The sequence below is a fragment of the Poecilia reticulata genome, chromosome 7 (assembly GCF_904066995.2).
Source record: "Poecilia reticulata chromosome 7, P_reticulata-male-v2, whole genome shotgun sequence".
NCBI classification, from domain to species: Eukaryota; Metazoa; Chordata; class Actinopteri; order Cyprinodontiformes; family Poeciliidae; genus Poecilia; species Poecilia reticulata.
The window spans coordinates 6,651,409-6,670,730 of NC_088836.1; the positions used below are offsets into that span (position 1 = coordinate 6,651,409).

The 19,322-nt window shown below is 38.9% G+C and overlaps 1 protein-coding gene across 1 annotated transcript in view; it reads left to right on the forward strand.

The window, feature by feature from the left end:
- The window catches only part of plch2a (phospholipase C, eta 2a), a 50,331-nt gene that overhangs the window by 27,208 nt on the left and 3,801 nt on the right, over positions 1 to 19,322 (forward strand). The window contains exons 9-20 of the mRNA XM_081608698.1: positions 6,266 to 6,437; positions 8,088 to 8,195; positions 9,234 to 9,389; positions 10,231 to 10,329; positions 10,539 to 10,639; positions 11,226 to 11,314; positions 11,640 to 11,822; positions 11,991 to 12,098; positions 12,223 to 12,347; positions 13,288 to 13,372; positions 13,862 to 14,008; positions 15,199 to 15,278. Coding sequence (XP_081464824.1) covers positions 6,266 to 6,437; positions 8,088 to 8,195; positions 9,234 to 9,389; positions 10,231 to 10,329; positions 10,539 to 10,639; positions 11,226 to 11,314; positions 11,640 to 11,822; positions 11,991 to 12,098; positions 12,223 to 12,347; positions 13,288 to 13,372; positions 13,862 to 14,008; positions 15,199 to 15,278 — 1,453 coding nt within the window. The remainder of the gene's footprint in view (positions 1 to 6,265; positions 6,438 to 8,087; positions 8,196 to 9,233; positions 9,390 to 10,230; positions 10,330 to 10,538; positions 10,640 to 11,225; positions 11,315 to 11,639; positions 11,823 to 11,990; positions 12,099 to 12,222; positions 12,348 to 13,287; positions 13,373 to 13,861; positions 14,009 to 15,198; positions 15,279 to 19,322) is intronic.

Genomic DNA, 19,322 nt, shown 5'->3' on the forward strand with positions numbered 1-19,322 from the left:
TTAACAAAAATATTTTCTTAATTCTAGTTTTTGTTATCTGGTAGCTTTTGTGAACAATGATCATCTTTCAGCCATCCAGGGAAATATTCAGCTTTGTTTTCGGTCAGCAGTCCTCGACTTTGGTCCTGCACATTTTAGATGTGTGTCTGCTTTCACATCCTAACATCTACATCCTAAAAATCTGTATCCGGTTTTTAGGATTCTGCCTGTAAGCTTCCTGAACTATTGGCTTATACCTAGCATCAGATGTAGCACACAGGCATGAAGTCGTGAAAGTACGAGTTAGTTATGGCATCTGTTCCACTTTACTGTCTTCACTTATTATATTGCATGTGTCAAGCCCATGTAATTTTTTCTTAAACTCGTCCTTTAGTGTGAAGCTCATTAGACTTGCCTCATAAATATGGCAAAAAACTCTGTTAATGTTCATCTAGCTGGATACTAGCTGTGTTTATCATTTCAAATTCAATTCTGGTAGATTTTACCTATTATGAAGGTGGAGAAGTTGCTGCAGAAAAAAGCCCATCGGCATATTTTTTTTTTTCCACATCTAGCACTTCAATTGAATTTTGTGTTCCCATGTAAGAGCTAATTACAGTTTATATTTGTGGATATATCAATTCTTAGAGAACAATTCAATCATTCACTCATTCATTCCTCCATGAGCGACTGCTGACACCCCGGGGCCATGATCTCTGTTTATAGCTACGGTGAGCTCACCTTTACATTTTAGTCCTGCTTTTTCTGAACGGATCAACCGCAGAGCTGCTTTTTGTTGGCCATGCTGCACTGGAAGGATTATGAATAAATGCTGCTCCACTTTGAACTTTTAGACTTAGTTTAAAAGCAGCCTGATCTTTTTGGGTGTTTTGTCATTTTGAGTATTTAGTAAAAAATGTACCAGGATAGGAATAGTAAAAAAAAATAAATAAAGTTTTTACATGGCTTGTTCCTCCTGAAACAAATCATATTAAGCTTCATTATGTTAACAACAAAGGCAGTCAGGCTTTATCTCCTCATGCCATCTTTTTCTTGCATATGCACTTTGCTTCTGGGCGTCGGTGTTTTTGTCTCTCTTGTGGTGACGTTTTGTTCAAATTACCAGGAACCATCCCACACTTCTCAGAATAAAACCTGTCATTTAATAATTATTCATCCCCTAGACATAAGTGGTGCAGCAGTTATTTATGGTTCCACCTACTAAGATGAAAACAAAAGGAGATTGTGGCCCCCAGATTCTGGAAGCCTCTTGTATCTGTTTGTTATATTTTTGATCTGTTAAAAATATGTATTTGTAAATCTGCTTTTATTCATTTTTAATGCTTTTATTGAAGTACTAATCTGTTTTTTACTCATGCATTACCATTTCTTTGGAGATGATGCTTAGTTACATACTGATATTGTCCCATGTAAAGCCACAATATTACCAATCATGCTTCATTCCATTTTTACTCAAAAATACAAATATTATTGTTTCAAAATCAGTCTGAACTTCACACCAAGTCCAAATTTCATCTTGGAAAGCCAGAGATTTACCCCCAGCTTTAATCTCAAAGTCCATCTGGCAAACCAATAGTAAAAATGACAGATACTTGTAAAGCCAAACTGTCACAAAAGACAGCACAACAATTTATGAATAGATCTTTCTAATGTTTGAATACATAAAATACAGAGGAATGCATAACTATTCATAAATATTAGTACTAGTAGTTGACCTGAGGCAGCAATGCATAAGTCCCACTTGTTTTTGACCTGACACCGGAACACAGCTGAATGGCTACAGTGCTTTTCCAGAACAGCTCTGTACCCTCCGGCACTAAACTGACTTTAGTACAGAGTGAAATACGGAGAGACGGTTCTATTCTCACAGGTTTCCTGTTGGTTCACACAAACATTTCAGACTTCTGTTTACTAAGACCTTTTTCTGTAGTTTTATCCTAAAGAAAGTTTTGTTCTGAAGTCAACATGTGAAATGTGAAATGTTGTGCCAAATGTGACATGCAGAACAAACTATCCGACGGATCGTTGCTCTTGTCCAGCACACTTTGCACATTCCTCTTATCTGGGAAGGTCATGCTGTTTCCTGTGCTTTCTGTATATTAGCTTCCTGCATTTCCTTATGATCATGTGATAATGCTGTCGGCTCTGAGCAAACATTAGAATTGATCCATGTACGACTCCATCCAGTCCGTTGCTGTGTGATGCATGCGCACATGTGGGTTGCTTTTGGGTCGTAAACCCTTCATATAGAAGTGTGATTGCGGTTGAACTTCATGAGTTGTCTGAACAACCACACAGAAAAAAATCGGATTTCAGCAAAATAATCTGAATTGAACGTCAAGACCTGCTATGTACAAACCCTTATTTAAAAATGGCCTGAACCTGCTTTAGGTCTTTTCCCCTCTCTGGCTTGTATAATGAAGTATTCATCAAGGTAAAGACTCTACGAGAGTCCTCTACTGCAGCAGAATTAAAGACTGTCCACAAGCTTTCAAAAAATACAAATCTGAATTGCACCTTGATGACATCCTAATGCCTCATTCATATATTTTTTCTTATCATTCTTAAAAAATAGCATTTTGTTAGATTCTGATGGAGTTTAACAGAGAAAACTGTAGTTATTATTTTACTGTAACTCATTGTTTTCCCTGCTTTTGTATCAGAATGTAGCCATGCTAAACATGCTCCTGTAACTCCATGAAATTCTCCACCTTTGGGTTCACAGATAAATGAAAGCTTTCACACAGACACCTTGCTCATTTTTATTGACTCTGCATCAAAAGGTAATTATTAAATTGATATGCACGCAGAGCCAAACTCTATTTTTAGATCCTGTTTCTTGAAGGAAAGGATACCGAAGCACTGCCTTTGTGTGCATCTTCACCTCTTACTATATGCTTTTGAAAAGGATGATTGTGGACTCCATATTCCACAGATAATTGGCTAAAATGGCCCAGAGTGAATGGCTGGTTCCACTTCAAAGAGGAGTTGGATTTTCCGGGGTGCTAAATAAAGACAGGCCCATTCAAGACAGGATTGGACTAAAAAGCCTCCATCTGACAGGGATGGAAATATACCAGTGAATGTAACATCAGAATTGCTCACTGTACTCAGTATTGTGTCTGAGACTCGTAATTTGCCATGCCTCATCTTTTGAAATGCTGTTTATCCAGACATTAACCTGACCGTTGCCTTCCTATGCAATTCTGCCATTATAAATACACAGCACTGTGTATTTTCACTGTGTATTTTCTCCCCTCCACTTACGTTTCTTCCTGTAGGTTTTATTCAATCAAGGCCAATCACGAGTTAATCTCTTCATTGCTTCATAATCAATTTAAATTTGCAATCTAAACATTTATGCTGTGTCTTTATTCTCAGTTTGAATTAGATTTCCATTATATTAGCTCAGTCGTTTTCAGTGCATACTTAGCTTATAATGTATTTAGAAAAACAATTTATCACATGCATTAAGTTGTTACTGGTGCCTTCACAACTTCAAATTATCTCCTTTAGTGGAATAGAAAAAGATGTGGTCAGAAAAATCACTGCCACACTGTTAAGAGTAGTTTTAGATGCCATGTTGCCCGTTATAACATGACTATTGTACAAGTTAAGTTAAAAAGAAAAATTAACTGTCATTAATGGTTAAATAAGGTGTTTAATTTGTCCACCTTTTTACCGTATAGAAAGCTTTGAGTCTTTGAGCTTGACCAACTTATTTACCGTAGGTTTATGAAACATTGTAATATGGACCAAACTCTTTTCCATTAATGTCTTCGTTTTTGGTTAGAATAACTATTTTGTGTTGAAAATAGAATAATTTAAAAACAAATCTATTTCTCTAACATCGCTATATTTTGTTAAAACTTTCCTTCTCCCAAAAAAAACGTTTCCACTGCTGCATTGACTGAGAAATTAAACGTTAGCAAGTGTTCACCTATTTCTAATATTAAATCTTTGAACAATAATTCAGCTTTAAATCCCAAATAATACACAACAGTCTTCATAATAGTTTCCTTGATGTTGAATAAAAGTTTGGAAAAGAACAATTACAAGTTTGTTGGCCTAAGCTTCTAATAATGATAAAATAAAATTAATACTAAACTTTATGTATTTTGTAGATTTTAGTTTTTCATTGTGGCGTTGTGATCCAAGTTAAAAACTTTCACTTTGGGCATCTCACTTCACTCATGACAGTTCCCATAAATAAATCCCATTGGTCGTAAACAAAATTATGCCAAATGCATCACAATGGTGTAAATTCACCATCAACACTCTGACATGAGCAAACATGAATCCGATGAGAGAATCTTTATTTTATGAAATGAGAAAATGATGGAATGAACATGTTTAGTGACTAAATGGTGTTTGAAGGCCCATCTTGAGCTTTTAAAGCCACGTGCATTTAAACGCTATTATGTGATACAGTATGGTTGGAATGAATTAACCATTTGTTTTGTAACATGCCAGAATACATTTGTTATGGATTGTAGCAATATCAATAAACTGAAATGTTACAGTAGAGGTTGCATGCGGTTGTGTACAACACATGGTTCTCAACAGGTCAACTGCAACTGGAGTCAGAGCAGAAAGAAATATACAGATGCTGAGAGTTTATACGGATTATCATAATCATTAAAAACACCTTAGCACTGTAATTCCTCAGTTGCCCCAGCAAATGGTTCTGGAAGCAACATTTAAATCTAAGCAATAAACACATTTAAGAGCCACAATCCAACTAAGTGCTCACTTCTAACTCAATTGCGCCTACAAAACACTGACCTGACGCTACAGTGACTGTGTGACTCCGTCTGGAGATGATGGTTAAAATGTGTCTATCCACTGACTTTATGTCACTATCAATGTGCCAGGTGGGGAAACTTTCTCCAATGATTTGCTTGACACGTCGACAACCCATTGCAGGGCAACACCACCATGCACACGCTCCAAGCTAATGGCAATTTAGAGACAGAGATAACCTGACAGTCTTATTTTGGGATTGTGGGAGGAAGAGTACCCTGGTGAAAACCCACGCAAGCACAGGTCTTCCTAGCTGCAAGGCAGCTGCACCACCATCCAGCACTAATGAAGTGTGTTGGTGTTGATTACAGTGAAATGTGATTATTCTGCCCATTGCCTTAGATTAGGCGCCCATTCTAGTTTATCCTGCCAACGTTTATTTATGTGTCTCATAACTGGAAATACTCAACACATAATGATGAGGTAATGCTGCATATAGATGGGCTTTGATATGCAAGAACAAACTGGTGTTCCATATCCATGGTTGAGTCCTCCACACAGTGAACACAGTAACATGAGGGAGTTCATGTTTGGTTTGGATGCTACGTGTTTAAAATCTGACCTCAGTTCACCAACATGAAGCCGTTCATGTTCATTTTAATGGAGCCAAACTCTGTGAGGATCCTTTCTTTTTAAACTTTCACCTTTACATGGCAAATACTTTTAATTGGATGATTAATTGGAGTATACAGACACAAAAAGCCATTTTCAAGAACAACACAGAGAACTGAAGCCAAAACTATACAGAATGTAAAAAAATTCCATTTAAAAAAATTGACAAAATCATCTTTGTCTATAATCTTCATTATTGACAATAAAATGTTTATTTTATTTAAAAAGTGAGTTAAACATTTTTTTAAATGCATTTGTTTATGTATTTCTATTACTGTATAAAAATGATTAAGTGGTTAAATAAAAAATGTCAAGTTTTTTTAAAGCAGATTGTTGTCAAAATAAATACAATTATCTGTTACTAAAATAATTAATAGCAATATTTCTAATATTCTGGTTGCAATGATTCTAAACTTGATAACTTATTGCGATGGAAATTACAATTTGCCCAACTTTAACCAAAATATACTGGAAACTACATGAAGTATCCTGTTTTGCTCGGGAAATGACTGTATTTTTATTTATTTATTTATTTTTTATTTCCTTTATTTAACCAGGTAAACCCCACTGAGATCCAGATCTCATTTTCAAGGGGGACCTGAGCATTTTACTCCTCTTTCTCCCATTTTAGTATTTTCTTGTAAATTTCCCATATTATAACAATAACTTCCCCCCAGTTTAAATCTTTTAGACAAGTAGTTCAAATAAACAAATGGAGTTTAAAGTGGTCTAAATGAATCAAGCTGATTTTTTTCTTGCTCTTCCAACATCTTCTACATAATATCACTATGCTACACATGGTAGCATTAGCTGACTGTCACCCATCCAGCCTGTCGTTGTCGTTCCTCAGCTACCCGGTGATCCTGTCCATAGAGAACCACTGCAGCGTTCCTCAGCAAAAGAAGATGGCCCAGTACCTGGTGGAGATCCTCGGGGACAAACTAGATGTGTCCAGCGTCAAGGCGGGGGAGTCTGGGAGACTGCCGTCTCCAGAATCTCTCAGGGGCAAGATCCTGGTGAAGGTGAAGTCTGAGTCTTGATGTTTTATGGAGTAGGCTGAGTTTTAGATGCTACAGAGTTTAGATGACCTCCATGACTGACATTCTTCTCAGTTCGGAGACTCGGCCCCCAGGCTGTTATGACAGGCCCTCCGTTTTATCTGCAGAATGATCTTCACACTGTAAAATCAAAGGCATTTTACAGTGTGAAGAGTGTGTGAAAATGGTGTGAGAGAGGAGAGGAAACCTGCCTCGCTCTAGGAAGGACATTTCCTCCCGGAGGGATTGTGTGTAGTTGAACCAAACTGTAACTCGTCTCATCTGTTCATTTGTGTCATGTTGAGAAAACACAGGTGCATCTTAAGAAATATAAGTATTATTAAAACTTTTTTTTGTTAATTTGTGTAAATGAGGAGATTGATACTTATTTACACAATAATTGTGTAAATATGTATTTACACACTTATTGTGACAGTCACTGGAACAGTGAGGGTAAGCTGCACAGTGTCATTGTTGAAGAAGCTGGGTATTTCAGAGTGCTGTATGCAAACATTAATGGAAAGTTCAGTGGAAGGTCAAGGAAAAGATGCGCAAGGAACAAGAATAATTGTGAGATTGTGAAGAAAAGCCAATTCGAGAGCTTAGAGGAGAATAGGCAGTAAATAAGTTGTACATGTAGCCATTTCTGAGCCAGAGACGACGTCTGCAGGGCTGAGGGGAAAATGGACTGGGCTGCTGCTCATTGCTCCACATTCCTTATTTCTGGAAATCAAGATTATAGAATCTGGATGAAGAGTGAAGAGGCAAAGAATCAAAGCTTGAGTTCCAGTATCCAAAATCAGAGCAGCCACTGACCAGGACGGCATGCTTCACTAAACCCTTTTCACTGCAGCTAAAATAGAAAAACTGAGAAAAATCAAACATCCTTGTCTTCTCAGGATTTCATGATTATGGTTATATGCATAGTGAAACAATCAGCTGATCTGAGTCTTTATCATAATGTTAGCAATGAATTTCTATAAGACAAAATAACATATCTGGATTTATTTGAGTCCATCAGAACCACAACCTCCAGGTTCTCCATTGATGAAGTGGACAGTTGACCACAGCTGCTGCTCACAGCCTTACAACTGATGTTCTCCTGAGTGACTTCAAATCCCAGCATAAACATTTGGTTAAAATGAAACTAAACCTAAAAGAATGAAGACCTCAGATTGCTGTCATGGTGGTGGAGAGGTTAGGCTGGGGCTGGTTCATGGATTCATTTGCACACAAAGATTTTCAACTCAAATCCGAGGCAATCTGCAGTCTTTTTGGCACTTTAGAGACGGTTAAAACCGGGCCATGGAAGCATTGTTGTCAGAAGAGTTATCTGAAGGTCCAGAATAATACAATCAGATGGTAAATGACTACTTGATATTAGTGCAGCTGTCTGGTTCTACAAGCTTTTTTCATGCTGGCTTCATCTTTGAAGCAGGGTGTACTTACTTTTCACTATGACTGCAACCCTTTTCATTTCTCCTTTGGCATCCTCTCTAAGCTAAGTAAAGTCAGTGCTCTACAGTAACTCAGTGTTGCACTTTCGCGAACATTGCCCTCTTCTAACTTAATGTCTCAAAGCTCCTGAGACGGTTGCATCTGTTTATTCAAATATATTTTCCACTTCCGTTGCAGGGCAAGAAGCTGCCTCCTAATATCGATGAGGACGCAGAGGAGGGAGACGTGTCGGATGAGGACAGCGCTGACGAGATGGAGGACGACTGCAAGCTGATGAATGGAGATGTACGTAGCCTCGTGTTGTCGTCGGTTTCCAGCAGTCCCCGTGTCCCTGCGCTCAGTAGACAAAACATTAATTTTGCCGTGTGTTCATGTTAGTATCGAGCTTTGCTGACAGTGTTCTCTTGGTTGGCTTTGTTCCTCCTTTATGTGCCTGTTTGGTCTTATTTCCTGCTCTCCTCTCCTCTCTTCTTCTTTGTCCTCTCTTCTTTTCCTGAACATGTGCTAACTCCTTAAAGTGGAAGGTATCGTATCAAAGACTTCATCTTTAGCCATCTCAGTCATGCTCCATCCATTCTCATCCTGCCTGTTTAGCTTCAAGCTGTTGGGCGTCAAAACGTTGCCTCAGCTCTCCTCAGAAGGAACCATTTAGACACACGAAGCCGACTGAAGTTACATTTATTGAAGAGAAATTATTTTAATCTTTTTCCAGCGACATTACAGAAGTGCTTAAATTTAGCACTTGCATGTGAAAAGTAAAAAAAAAAGGTAGGCCGATTAATATAGTTTACGGTTTTTAAACGCATCAGAACAGATAATCCTCTGAGGATCTGTTGTTACGTTTTCGGTTAATGGATGAAGTTTTTTTTTTTTCAGGATTCATTTTGTTTATTATAGGAAGAAGAAAATGCAGCATTCAGCTAACAATTCTTTCAAACATTTCAATGAAATGATCCTGCAGTGAAATATTAATTCAAAGTAAAAATAATTCCACATGAAATTAATAACTTAATTTCATGTGGATCTGACTTTTGTGAGTTATTGATCACATCTGCCATCTTGTGGCTGAACTGTGCATGTGCATTCTACTCAAACTAAAGCTGTTTGTGAAGACAGCATTGCTCTTGATTAGCTTAGGAGAAGGTCTTTCATTTGAACTGTTGAAGGCTGACGATCTGTTGAACTCCTCTGTATAACTCTACCAAAGCTGCAGACACAGCAGTGTGAATGTGCTGTTCTCTGTTCAAGAGGAAATATTCACAGACTAAATCTGAGCGTTATGCCGTTCACCATCTAACCTTCAGCTGCTGCTCTGTCCTGCAGACATCAGCTAACAGGAAGCAGGTGGAAAACATGGCGAAGAAAAAACTGGACAACCTGATGAAAGAGTCCAAGATCCGAGACCGGGAGGATCCAGACAGCTTCACCATCGCTGGCCTCCCACCAAGTGGGAAGACCCTTGATAAGAGTGACATCAAGGTAAACACAGAATATAAATAACAAGCTTGTTATTTACCCAACTAACTCAGCCAGGATTGTCATGTTGAGGACACAATGTCTGACATCTTGTTGTTATGGAGGACATAGGTGAGTGGTGACAGCTGGTTTATGCATTTACTCATGACAATGATCTAAAATAGTTTTTAGGAGACATTAAGGGGTGTGGTCAAGAGTGGGAGGAGTGGTGTGAAGCAAGCTGTAGTCAGGACAAAAGAAACACTGTTGCTAACTTTGTACCCTTGCTTGGTACCCCTATAGTGACATATTTTAAGAAAGGAGCGAGCGACAAATCTAGCAACTTTTATCTGTTGTTGGAAATTTTTATGGTGACACGTGAAGCACCAATTGCTCTTCAGAGAGCAGCGAGTTTTGCTGTGAGGCCTTCCCACTTACTAATCATTGTAAACCAATACTGTTCTTCTGTTTTGGATGAATTATCTTTCAAAAGTATGTAGATACCATTGAATTCTTGCAAATCACTCAGCTCAGAGCAAAATAATACTTTTATACACTTTTATATAATGTATTTTTTTATATTTTGAATGTAACCAGTATTTGGATTTAGGTTATCCAAACCTTTGCAATAAATCCTTAATGTAAGCTCTAAAATAAGCTACACCTCCTAATGTTTTTAGATTTGAGACAAAATAAGTCTGAACCAAAGGTTTAAAGCAGTTTGAGTTCTTACATATTTACATATTTGTGTAATGCTGTCTGTGAAACCAGGATCTGAACTATGTGAACAGGTAGAACCCTTTTGGTTCCTTCTGGACTTCTCCATTCCTGTTTGAAAGAAAATGTCTTTCTTCTCCGGTTAAAGGGTAAAAGTGATGAGGGGACAGACACAGCTGATGAGACCAACCCCAGCAGTACCAAGCGCTCCAGCCGCTCCTTCATCGGAAGCTTCTCCAAGCGCAAGGTTGACCCTGATGTTTCACTCTCCGAACGCCTCAGTCAGTCTAGAAATGACAACAAAGGAAGTAGTTTGTGTCAGCGTTCACACAAATAACTTCCCTGTAAACTCTTGGAGTTTTAAGTTTTAAATTGAATGGACCTGGTGTGGACACAATTCAGAGAGTTGGTGTTTCCCATGCTGCCTGTCAGGTGACCTGCTCAATGTTTTCACAGAAAAAGTTGTCAAAGTTGAAGAAGACGTCGAGCTACGAAGATACAGACACAGACCAGGAGAGCACAAGCAGCGCTTCTCGAGCTCCACCCCACCACAACAAGTACGTGTCCCAGAAACACACACCTTCACTACTCTGTGCGCACTGATGGTGACTAGCAAGAGCCTTTCTTACTTTACCTGTTTTGACTTCTATGGCCTCCTAGAGAAACGTGATCATGCTGTGTCAGCAAGTCACAGCTGTGAACGCTGAAACAACCTTTTCTGGTTAAATGTTGCACTTTGATAAACTCTTCTTTTTAATGCACCTTCAATGAGTGGCCTATTTTAAAACTTTTTTCATATATAAGCATTATAGGCGCATAGAATACACGCTACAGTTTGGGTTGCCACCCGTCCCCTATTGAACGTCTATGGGACGCGATTTGTTCCGTACTCTACAAATGTGGATGTGTAATAATAAAGAAATGGTCCCCAGTCATTGTTTCACTCACGGTGTTGGTGTTGCAAAATTGTGCCCAACTGCTTTCTGGGCCGCAGTCTCTGTCTCTTTTCCTCCGAACCGGATTATAAGGCGCACTTTCGACTTTTGAGGAAATTGAAAGTTTTTAGGTGCGCCTTACAGTGCGGAAAATATGGTAATTACTGTATGGATTTCTAATATTTTAACCCTTTCATTGGCCCCACAGAAAGAAGAAGACCATGAAACTCTCTAGAGCCCTGTCTGATCTGGTGAAGTACACCTGCTCTGTGGGTCTGTATGATATTGAAGCCCAAGGTGAGTGTAAAATCATCCAGCTAATGCAGGCTGTGCACATGATTTAATTGGATTTATTTATTGTGCTTCGTTAGCTGGGGTATAGTCTGTTAGTTCTGAGTAGACAGTAACTACACTAAGCAATCGTCGTACTAACAACAACTCAATTTTTTTCTGATTCACCAAACTGAAAACCTTAGTCTGTCTTATTGTAGGAAAGACACTGACTTTTCAAAACTACTCCACTCAACTCTAACAAAATAGATTACAATTCATGCCTCTAAACTACATAACCCATGCAAATTGCACTGTTCTTGGCGAATTAGCTGTTTGTTTTGTGTGGCAGCTAACTGCAGCTGGCAGGTGTCGTCTCTGAGTGAGACCAAAGCCCATCAGCTGATGCAACAGAAAGCTGCATCCTTCATCCAGTTCAATCAGCGCCAGCTGTCCCGGATCTACCCGTCCTCCTACCGGGTGGACTCCTCTAATTTCAACCCCCAGCCTTTCTGGAGCACCGGCTGCCAGCTCGGTAAGAGCTTAGCCAGCCATTTTGGATGAATATGGACTTTCAGTTTACAGCACCACACTTTTAGATCTGCTTTCTGCTGCTTCCACAGCCTTGAAGACATTATCTAGTTATTCTGCTCCTCAGTCTAATATCTAATATTTTTTTTACTCAATATTATCTTGATTTCAGTTGCTCTCAACTACCAGTCTGAGGGGCGGGTCCTTCAGCTCAACAGAGCTAAATTCTACAGCAACGGCAACTGTGGCTATATCCTCAAACCTGCCTGCATGTGTGAAGGTCTGTTCAGGAAATATTCCTTCAGGCAGTTTGCTCTCAACCTGCATGTGCTCTGTAGCCTTTCCACTGCTTCACAGTGGGCTCATCAGTTCTCTTTTGAACAAATCTGTCCCACCGGCTTCAGGTGCCTTTAACCCGAACCTGGAGGACCCCCTGCCAGGCCGCATGAAGAAACAGCTGGTGTTAAAGATAATCAGTGGACAACAGCTGCCCAAACCCAAAGATTCAATGCTGGGAGACAGAGGAGAGGTGGGCCTGATTCCCTTGTTTACAAGACACACACTTCGCCTGCTCTGTAGGGGTTGTTTCTCCCTGTCACCTCCAAAGGGCAGCATTACACACAACTCACAGCAAAATCAGAGTTTGCTGTGATTTGTGTATATTGACACAAATGACACTCAATATCCCTGAAAACTGGACAATCAGTCAGATAACACACTCATCTTTGTAGCACTTTGTATTAATCCTCTAGATTCCTCTGTTGCTCTAGAGTCTCCTGCAGCAGCTGAAAGCAAACAGAAGAAGCATTGTAGTGAGGACCACAGTCCTCACTGCAATGCTGCAGTGGAGAACTGCTGTTATACTGTTGTACTTTATTTTTGCATCCTTAAAAACTCACATTAATGTATCTAAAGTTAAGGCCTTAAAATATCTTGAATTCATTTCAAGAAATGTGCGTTGGTATAAAATACGTGACTCACAGGATTTTAAGTTTTAGTATTTTCTTTTTACCACAGGACTTTTCTGTCAGGCAAAAGTTTAAGTGGCGCACCACCAGTTCTTTGGCATGCAGACATCTTCTTTGCTTTCTGTGACTAGAGTCTTGAGTCGAGGTTTCTCCTAACTGACTACTAATATACCCTTACACCTGGCTGGCTAGCTTTTGTGTTATTATTGTAAGTGCAAATTTATTGCCAATTTTATTGCATGTATATATTTATATTTATAAAATGGAGAGATATGTTGTCCAGAGGATATTGATAAAGTAACTTTCCTTCAGATGTCGCACATCAAACCTGTCCACCCGTGCACATTCTGTCACAGATATTATTTATTAACTGTGTTAATAAATAATATCTGTGTTAATAATTAACTGTGTTAATAATATCATTGGTTTGTCTGGTTTACTGAGGAGAGTTTTGTTATTTTTCTATTATCTCCTTAATGCTCTGTGACATCATTCTGTCAGATTATCGATCCGTTTGTGGAGGTGGAGATCATTGGCCTCCCAGTGGACTGCTGCAAAGAGCAGACCAGAGTGGTGGATGACAACGGTGAGTTGTTTGCTAACTGATAAGTATCCACCCACCTGATCATCCTAGCATGCCGTCACTCTGTGTGCTCCAGTTCATGCTTGTATTAGTGCATAAATGTCCCGTTTGGTGTGACGGTGTGTGTGGGGACAGAGGAGCTCTGCTTTGACCCGTGTATGTTTGTGGTGCTGCTGCTGCTGCTGAATCAGACTCTCACCTTCAGTGTTGGAACTGCATGTTTGGCTCCTGATGTAGAACTGAATACCCCATCGTAATGTGCAGCGGCAGCACCTCTCAGTCTGCTGTCTCTGACTGAGAAGCACAAGATCCTGAATAATGAATGAGCACAGAGCTCACTTTCTGTTCGTCTCCTGCACCCTTCTTTCTCTTTTTCTGCATAATCTCCATTTATTTTTCTTCTTGTCCTACTCCACTTGCCTCCATCTCGTCCTTTGCCCTCCTCCACATCCACCTTCACCTGGTCCGTGGCCTCACTCTGGGCTCTTCCAGGGTTCAATCCGATGTGGGAGGAGACTCTGGTCTTCACAGTTCACATGCCCGAGCTGGCCCTTGTGCGTTTCCTTGTGTGGGATCATGACCCCATCGGCCAAGACTTCATCGGACAGCGGACCATCGCTTTCCACAGCATGATGCCAGGTAGGAATCAGAGACAATGACCTTTAGCTGAAGCATGATCTGTCTCTAAAAGCCAGGTTCCAGCTGTTTCTCTTTGACCTATTATCTAATTTAAAGACAAATGAATAGTTGTCTGGAAATAGTGTTTTCGTTTTTTAATTTCTGTTCTGATGGTTGGATTATTATTTCTCTGAAGAGATCAGTATCAAAAATTCCAGTCCCTGAAAATGATTTTAAACAGCAGCTCTGTTGATTACCAATTTTATATTTAAGAAAGAGCAATATTTTGATTTAATAAAAAAAAATCAAAGCAGATTACACTGGATCTTATTAGTGCTGTACTCTGACAAGCATCATTTTTATGAAACAAAATGTTCTTTTTGCAGACAACACTTGTTGTCTGCAAAGAGAAAAACTGCACAGCTTTGACTTGTAAGAATGTCAAGTTTAGCCCTAAAACTAGCTTATACTTGTATGTTATTATCAAGTAGTAATTATAGAGGAACTTTATTCAGACTTGATTGTATTTTCAAAGTGTAAAATCTCAATAAGAATAATTTGGCAAAACAACTGATATTTTACACATAAAAACAACTAAACCAAACTAAGTTTCCATCTAAAACGAATCGTAGATTTTTTTACTGCCTGATTCTGTTTCTGCTCATTGACATTATGATAAGGTAAAACTGGGACAAATAAAATGGGTGAAAATTGTAGACAATGTAAAAAATAAATGTAAACCTGCACATCGCAGCCTCTCTGTTCTGCCTCTATTCATTCTACCATAAATCAAGCCAGTGACATTTTGCACATGTGGGCTTTCAAAAACCAAGCTGGCATTCCAGAACCACAGAACCTGCTACTTAAGAAAGAACACTTAGCTGAAGTCTAGTGATCTGTTCTGTCTTGGAGCAGTATGGTTCAGTGTGTGTTGATGGTTAGAAATGAGGTAGCCACTATTCGTTTTGGTCTGGACCTCACTAGCTTCCTGTAATGCCTGCATCACACCCTGAATCCATAAACCACATTATTTTCTATACAAATCTGCCGATTCAAGGCAGTAGGTTGACTTCAACCCTCCATCCTGCCCTGCCACCCCAGGTCTCTCACCAAATACACACAAAGACATCATAAACTCCTAAGAATGGCTTGTTAGCATGCTACACAAGTTGTATGTCCTCAGAATCACTGATGCTGGGATCTGTGTGCAGGTTATCGCCATGTTTACCTGGAAGGTATGGAGGAAGCTTCCATTTTTGTTCATGTGGCTGTGAATGACATCACTGGTAAGGTAGGTACTTCCTGAGGAGGCCGTCGTCTTCTCTAATTCTACGTTTGACACAGGGCTGGGTCTTTTGACACCTGATTGTGTGCTAGTAGTGGTTGACTTGCAGAGAATGCTCTGGGGAACATTTTCTTACCAATCAGGCCATTCTGTCTGTCGGAGTTTCAGGAAATGCACAGCCAAAGGTTGGGCAGTTAAAAGAATGTTGCTTTGCAAACTCTGCTGCTTCAGTTTTTATTCAGTGTTTATACAGTGGTCTGTGGAGTGATTGGATGCATTCTGATTAATGGCCAAGAGTTTTGCATCTTAACTTGTCATCAGCCTTTAAAGAAGCCATTCAGAGGAGGTGAAATGTCTCCAGGGAGCAAAAGATTGCTTTTAATTCAACACTCAATGAACTTGGTAGACTGAGGAACAACACTAGTTTGCTAAATTTACTGAAACCGTAACAATCTTGGGATGCTGATGTACTAAAAGTCAAACGTTGGTAGGTGATTGCAAGTGCCTGAACTTTACATGTGTGTGAGGAGATCTGATTTCTACTCATGACTGTCTGAGCCTGACTTCTCCTCCTTAACGAGAGACACTGCAAAGCTGCAGTATGTAACTTTTAAAAAAAATAATGTTTTTTTACATATGGTGGTATAACATTTTCCTGTAGCAGTAACTCATTTCTTATTACTTTTTAAGTAAAATGTCAAGTTTAACATTAGTATATAAAGCAGCACTAGATCACCCTTTGGCTTTTCATTGTATTTCTTTTGTCTCGTTTGTCTGGATGCTCTCAGTTGTCTCCAGCCATGCTGTGAATGACCGCTTTCTTCTTCATAATGTCCTCACTTTGAACTTCCTTTTCTCTGCTGTCTCTGTGTGCTTCCTGTTGTGATTTCTGTCTCGGTGCACCCCACATCTTCTTTTCCCCCCTCTTTCATCCTCTCTCAGATTTTTCCCTCTCTTCCTGTGTCTGTTTCTGATTTCAGTGGAACCGCCTCTTACCACACTCTAACTGCAGGACAGTTTTAGGAGCCTTGAAGCTGCAACTTAAATCTCAGGTGTAGTGAGCTCCAGTTGGCATCTTGCATGAGCCACAACCTCCACCTTAACAATCCACCACCCAACACACTTATCAGCCAAATTCTGGCATAAGGAACTCAGGCCAACTCATGCTGCACATGAGTTATGAAGCCTTGAACTGGCTGCATTCATTACCCCCCCGAGTAGATCCAACGTCAGAAATACCATGTCAAGAAATCTGTTTGGTTGTCTTCACTTTCAGTCCTCAACTACACTCCTGATATTGTATCGTTTGGGGAAAAAAATATTTGACATCAAGGTGAAATTTACAACAAACTCTGATAAACCAGGCAGGACCAGCTGGTAATCATGACACATCATTGGTCCTTTTTAGTATTTTCCAGTCACTCAGTCAAAACAGCAGCTTTCAATAGATGGAGATTCAAATACTGTCAAAGCTCACACCACCATTACACAAACACAGCCCTTCTTGCGAGGGTTAGGATAGTTACATAGTTAATTGTTACATGGTTAATCTTTTTATTTAATTTAATCTTATTATTGAACTTTAGAGACTAAGTAAAAGTCAGAATTTATAGTGTGGCAGCTAGCTGTTCTCTATCTGTCTCATGGAAGTTGAAAGAAATTAGTTTCATTACTGCCACTAGATCTAATGTGTACTATATAAATTGATAGCATCAGTATTGTTGAATATTCCACATATACCTGAACCTTTATTCTAGATATTTGTGTAAGTGGCACGCCACGACAAATGTATGAACAAGTCGGCAGAGCAGAAATGAAAAAAAAATTATAGAAATCATACATTTCTGAGAAAATAGGGATTCTTGTTTTATTTGTTTTTTGTTTTTTTTTTTCGTTTTGTTGTTTTTGCAAAACCCACTAGTTTAACTCTTGAAGATACCACTCCATGCTTTAAATAGCAGTTTCAGTGATTTTAAAATGGTCAGGGCTAAAAATATTCCTGCATATCTGCAGGAATATTTTTAAGTTTCTCAGGGTGAGTTGCAGAACTTTTGTTTTTAGAAGACTATTGCAGCACATAGCATGCCACTGACATGCAGATAAATATCTACCTGGCCTGGGGCTGCACTACTGCGACTGAGCTGAGTGTAACACGATGGAGACGAGGCAGTGAGCATTCATTGCTGACCAAGTGCATCTGCAACACCTAAAATAAAATAATTTTTGTTGGGTTTTCTTCAGTCTGAAAGAAAACATTGTCTAACATACAATTTATTTATTTATTTTCACTTATTTGAGAGAACCTCAAATAAGATTCTGCCTTATGATCTGAGATTCTCTCAGATATGAGATTTAGGGTCAGGGTAATTCACATGACTTTTTCTCTTAGATCAAATGGATATTTTTAGCAGCTCTTTAAAGTGAATGGATCCTGAAAATTTGGCTCCTTTCAAAGAGCCATAAGTCCCGTCGTTAGCTGTCAGACAACGATGGGATGTCTGCAAATGTTATTTGCAGAGTAATGCAAATTAACATTTACTTCATCAACCACACAAACGGAGCAGGTTTCGGGAAAATTCTTACGCAAAAACGTTCAGAGTTGTTTTGTCTGAAATCTTGTTTTCTTAATTACTTTTTTGATTTGCTTGTGTTTGACATCATTGAGAACCTTAGAATCCACGCTTTCAGAATAGTTCAAAACACTCTTTCAACTTACTTTTTTGATTTGCTTGTGTTTGACATCATTGAGAACCTTAGAATCCACGCTTTCAGAATAGTTCAAAACACTCTTTCAACAAAGTAAAAACAAAAAAAAGTCTTGTTGCTATAAAAAACAGAAATCAAATTAAAAAATGTCTTCATTTTAATCCACATTCCACTCTGCCTCTGCATTTTGTCCCCGGTCTTCCACTAAGCATGATTCAACACACTGGTCATTGACGGGCTGTTTGGATCTACTTTTCTCACCATCTTCCTGGACTTTCTATTCATTCCATTCAACAAAAGTTGCTGTGTGTACAGTGGTGTGAAAAAGCATTTTATTTTGTTCAGATTTCTTATGTTTTTACTTTTTTGGCATATCTAAATGTTTCAGATCATCAAGCAAGTTTTAATCAAAGATTATATGAGTCGATACAAAATGCTGTATTTGAATGATCAACCACTTTTTGCTTAATGCTGAGTTCAATTTCACTGCCCCAGACCTGATCACTACCAGACCAGTAGGATCAAGAAGTCATTTGAATTGCACCTGTCTGGCAACACAAAGTAGGCCGAAAGATCTAAAAAAGACACGCATCACATCCTCATCAAAACATTCAAAAACACCTGAAACTGTCTTTGACTTATTTCAGTCTGGATAGAATTGTCAAACCATTAGCAGGACTTTGGAACAATCACAGCGAAAGCTGTTATGTATTATTGGAGTATACAGTATTGGAACAATGGTGATCCATTTGAGATGATGTTGCATGACTTGTGGTTGCATGAAACACCATGATGGAAAACCATCTGGCTAAATTAAAACAATATGCAAAGAAAGGAGGAACAGAATGTGTCTACGGTAGTTAAAAAAAAAAAAAACTATGTATTTCTAGTTATCTTAAATACTTGATGCAGATGTTAGATTTATGGTCAGGGTAATTCACATGACTTTTTCGCTTAATGCCCTTTTCGAATTTCCTGTGGGTCTGTTATTACAATTAGTTTATTAGGAAAAATGAACTAACGAATCATCAGCGTGGGGAAAAAGCAAAAACAGAAGAAATCTGTCAGGGAGCAAATGCCTTTTTAACACACAGTAGGTGCATTTCTACACAAACATTTTCAATTATTCTAATACTTCTTGAGTAATGTTGTCAGACACTTTGATCTGTGTATTTAAAAAAAAGACAGGGGAATGTCCTCTGCAAATAACGGCTTTTTTTTCTTCTTTTTTTTCATTCATCTTGAGATATTTTGTGCTGAAGAAAGAGAAAGCAGAGTTCAATAGTCTCCCTCTGTTGCAAAGCCTTGATCTACAGCAGTTTCTTTTTGGAATCTAATTCCAAC